The sequence below is a fragment of the Choloepus didactylus genome, chromosome 17 (assembly GCF_015220235.1).
Source record: "Choloepus didactylus isolate mChoDid1 chromosome 17, mChoDid1.pri, whole genome shotgun sequence".
Taxonomy (NCBI): domain Eukaryota; kingdom Metazoa; phylum Chordata; class Mammalia; order Pilosa; family Megalonychidae; genus Choloepus; species Choloepus didactylus.
In genome coordinates this window covers 10,834,902-10,839,691 of record NC_051323.1, presented here as the reverse complement: position 1 = coordinate 10,839,691, position 4,790 = coordinate 10,834,902, and the positions used below count along the sequence as shown (strand labels likewise).

Sequence of the window (4,790 nt, the reverse complement as noted above, 5' to 3'; positions counted from 1 at the left end):
TTTGCTATGAAACTTAAATGTTGCACTTTCAAGCGACATCATAATTGTTTTATTAGTCGCTGAAATAATTTGCAAAAGGTTGAAGAAAAATGTCTTTGCCCAAAGCTCTGGCATGAGACTCAAGTAAGGATCTATTCAAATACTTCTAGATTTAAATACCATGATGCCTTTGGCTTCACATAGTAAAATCTTCTTTTACCAGAGACAACAGTTAAACGAATGTTTTAAAAAGTTATTTTATTCCTTCTGTATTCAATTTATCTCTTTATATTACTGTGAATATCATGTGGTTTATCTTTTCTTCCCTATCCCCTTTCCCGCTGCTTCATTTATTGTTGTTTTCATTTTATTAGTCTCTCCTACTTATCTCCTTAAAGTGCATACAGTGAAATAGAGCTATATACCAGGGTGTGTTGGTTAAAAATATGTCAACTTGCCTATGTTATCATGTCTACTTGTTTGGTCAAACACTGTTCTCAATGTTGCTGTAGAGGTATTTCGTAGATGTGATTAGCATTTACAATCAATTGACTTTAAATAAAGGAAACTACCTACCGCAAAATGGATAGGTATCATCCAACAGTTGGAGGCTTTAAGAGAAATGAACTGAAGGTTCCAGAAACAAAGAAGAAAATCTGCCTCAAGATTACAACATCAACTCCTTTCAGAATTTTCAGCCTGCCAGCCTCTTCTACAGATTTCAGACCCAAGACTTCAACTTCAAATCTTACCAGAATTTCCAGCCTCCCTCCCTGCCCTACAAATCTTGTACTTGCCACAGCCCCCACAATCATGCAAGCCCATTCCTTAAATTAAATCTCATATATATTCATATATCCTATTGGCTCTTTTTCTCTGGGTAACCCTGACTAATACAGCTGGTCTTTATGTGAGCCGGTGTTGTGAAACTGACATTTATCTTCTTTCTAACGTGTGGGCCTGGTCATTCTTGTAGCTACCAATTATGGTAAGGGAGAAGGGTTCTTGCCTTAATAGTACTGTAGACTGCCAATGGTCTATGAAAGAAAAGGCCTTCTTTTCATAATTTTTCACACAGTTCTCCCTTTCAAGAGAGTTGGTGTCATCTCCCCTCAAGATTGAGAAATTGGGAAAGAAGATGCAAGTCATTTTTCTCTACCGAGAGTCAACTCATTTCCAGGATAGCAGGTGAATGAATCCCCATCCCACCATCCTTTGCAGAGTTGAGACTGGTACTTATCTGGAGGCAATCACTGGGCACTTTCACAGCTCACCTTGGAGTTCTCATATTTCTTCTCCAAAGGAACTGGCTGATCATCTTGCCAACTGAACCTCTAGAGGACAGTTCTACTGTGCCAGAGGCCAATGCACCAAATACAGACAATAGCTTAGGTCCTTTTTTAGGATTCTTTTTTTTTTTTTTTAACAAGTAAGCAATTTTATTCTTATCACCATTGATAACATTCACATTGGAATACATAATAAAACAATTCTATAAACTAGTGTTTTTTATTGCAATTTCCTATTGAAGGAACATCCCTTCCTAATCGTTCCCCACAAACTTTCAGTACCTATAACATGTGCTAATCATTGCTAAAATGCAGCAGTTGTTTCAGGGTCCTGTGGGTTAGGGGAAACTCATCAGGAAGAAGTTTCAATCATCTCATTGTTATCTTCTGCAGTTTTCCTTTTCCTATAGCCGATAATCTTCAGGTGGAGACCATACACTTGGGAAAGCCTTTCTTCTAGATGTCTGGGCACTTTTCATGGTTGAGGAAGCTCTTCCACTACATTCTTAAGAATATTTTCTGGAACAACTTCATCTGGAAAAAGATGCAATCTTTGCATCAGAGTTTTTTTTGGGAACATACCATAAACAGCTAGTTTTACAATTGCCACTGGATCCTTCAGGGGAAGTTGAGTAGCTGTTACTTGTTTCAATCCACCTGGGTAGCCAGGATGTGAGGGGTGTGCATTTTGTTTCCATTTGTTTCCAGAAAATTCAATGTGTCTTGTGTTCATTATGACAACATGATCCCCACAATCACTCAGTTGATGGTACATAGGCTTGTGCAACCCTTGAAGTTTTATTGATGCCATAGCAGTGAGTTTGCCAAGGGGCTTCATTTTCACATCTAACAGATACCACACTGGAGCAAAAGTGGCCCATTGCTTTGCAGCGCTCCTCAGTGGCTTTACACCCTAATAATAATGGGGTACCCTAAAAAAATTTGACATATCTTCTTATTACTTCTGTGGGATTCTTATGGTAAAAGTCTCATGGTGTTTCTGCTGAAAAGAAAAAGAAAAAAGAAAATAGGTAAATTTAACTGATTATATCTGCAATTCTAAAACAAAAATCACACTACGTTCTTTATGCTTATTTTTTACATTAAATTAATATCTGCATCATCGGATCAGAAGCCTTAAGTAAACTCCATAGAAAAAAAAATTCCTTAAGATTGTGCTAAAGAATTCCAGTTCTCTTGCAGCACAAAGGATTGGTGGAAGTCAGCCATATCAAAAGCTAAACCCGAGAAGGACAGTATCTGTAACTGAAGTGAAATTGTACATTTATATAAACAGAATGAATTCACCAGAATTTTATGGCACTATGTTCCCAGTTTTGAAAGAAGATAAAGAGACCAAAGCATCTGTGACTACGTAAATTCATTTGATTTTTGTTGACATATTCATTTTCATGCTGATATTTCTCTACTAGTCTTATGAATCACATTTTTAAATTGTAGATAGCATGGTCAAACACAGGGAGACCCCGAAGATTACTTGGGAAAACCTGATGATTAGACATATTAAAATAAGACAATATAAGTTATCAGAGGTATTTACAGTAAAATGGTTTTGTTCCAATTTATGGACTCCTTTACATCTACTCTGTCTCTTTCCACAAAGTAATAATACAGGATATAAAGTAGAGGAAAATAAGGAAAAAGCAAACAGAGTATGGGATATATATCTTGGTTGCATTTGTGTCAAAACAGCAATAAACTGGAAAAATATATCCAGCCAACATGCTATTTGGAATTTATTTATAAAGCTACAACTTGGGCCTAATGCTCATTAGCTTTGTCCTAGTTGCCTAGTTACAGATTTATAATTTTGTCTCTCTTGTTATTGATGGCTCTAATGGAGAGAGCAGCGACCAAAGGCCTGATGAAAACACTTGAAATCTCTATTCAGAAATGTTTTTAACATTTTGTGTGTGTGTGTCTGTTCTTGTTGATTAAAATGATCTGGAGAAATGATGCCCTTTAAAAAAAAAAATAAGTGAGAAGCTGTCTCAAAGGTGGTTTATGTGATGGTCTGTTTTGTTTTGTTAGAGAAATGCATTGTTAAAAAGTATTTATTTTATAAACAGGATTTCTACATTTAAAAAAGGTATTGAACCAGTTTACTAATTCCCCCCAAAATATGCTGGGGATATTTGGGGTGTAGTGGCATATTATTAAAGGATTCATTACCAGAGACACGCAAATAATTGCCTACTGGCCAAGTAAATACAATTAAAAATGTTATTTCAGAATAAGTGAAATATTTAAAATCAAAATGGTAGTCCTATAATTGAAAACTAATATGAACAATAAAGATGGAGGCATTATCAATCCTGAAAAGCCTTATTTTACAGGCTTAGTGGCACTCTGCTTTTAGGTGTTTTCTCATTAGAATTCCACAGCTATATTACAATTTCTGTCTCTCAATGAACTTTATATCTGAGAGAATGGAGTCAGAGGAGTTGGATAAAAATTGGAGGTCTACCCCTTGATCAGTGATTTTCAAAGTGTAGTCCCAAACTAGCAGTATCAGCATCACCAGAACTTGTTAGAAATAGTTTTCTGGCTCCATCTCAGATCTACTAGGTCAGAAATTCTGGGTGGTCAGGCCCAGCAACCTGTGATCTAACAAACTTTCTGGGTGATATCGTTGCACCAGAGCTTTGAGAACCGTTGCTCTAGAACAAGGTTTCCCAACTTCAACATTGTAGACTTTTTGAGCTGGACAATTGCTGTGAGGGGCATTGGAGGAGGTTGAGCAGAATCCCTGGATTCTACCCTCTAAATATCAGTAGCACCCACTCCATTTGTGCCAACTGAAAATGTCTGCAGTCATTGCCAAATGATTCCTGAGGGGCAAACTCAACTTCAGTTCCGAACCAAGGCACCAGATCAGTCACTTTAAACATTATTTGGAACTTGTTAAATGAAAATTCCTGTGCCCAAACTCTAGAGAGCCTGATTGTAATAAATATATGGAGGGACCCTGCAAGCTCTATCTTTGACATCGATTACTTGGTAGTGGCCATTGGGCCATATTTTGAGAAGCAGGGCTCTAAATTAATGATTCTCAAACTTTGCTGCATTATTTAAAACTTTCTATTTTTTGGTGAGTCCAATGTTCACCCATGTTTGAGCAACTGCTCTAACTCAGCAGTTTTCTTCCCTGGGTCAATACTAGATTACCCTGTGGAACTTGTTAACCTCTTGATGGCCAGGCCTCACCTCACAACAATTAAATGAAGACCTGTGGGGATGGGCATAGGACATTAGAACAGTGATTCTCAATTTTGTAGAACAGTGGAATCATCTGGGAAACTGTATTAAGTTCAGAGGCTTTGTCCCCAAACATTCAGATGTTAATAGTATAAAGTGTGAACTTCTTATTTCAGGTGATTGTTGTCATGTGAAGCAAAGTTTGGAAAACACTTCATTAGAATGTCTCAGAAGCTTTCCAGATGTTTCTTAAATGTAATTAGGGATGAAAAAAACTGCTGTGAGCTCATCCCAAGAGGAAGC

The 4,790-nt window shown here is 37.1% G+C and overlaps 1 protein-coding gene across 1 annotated transcript; it reads right to left on the bottom strand.

The window, feature by feature from the left end:
• Positions 1 to 1,743: 1,743 nt before the first annotated feature.
• On the bottom strand, positions 1,744 to 2,106 carry LOC119512680 (39S ribosomal protein L13, mitochondrial-like). The gene has a single exon (XM_037807506.1). The coding sequence runs from the start codon at positions 2,104 to 2,106 to the stop codon at positions 1,744 to 1,746; it is 363 nt and encodes a 120-aa protein (XP_037663434.1).
• Positions 2,107 to 4,790: the final 2,684 nt, after the last annotated feature.

What these genes read in the sequence shown, in the direction of transcription:
- LOC119512680 (XM_037807506.1), bottom strand. Translation starts at nt 2,106, where the DNA reads ATGAAGCCCCTTGGCAAACTCACTGCTATGGCATCAATAAAACTTCAA.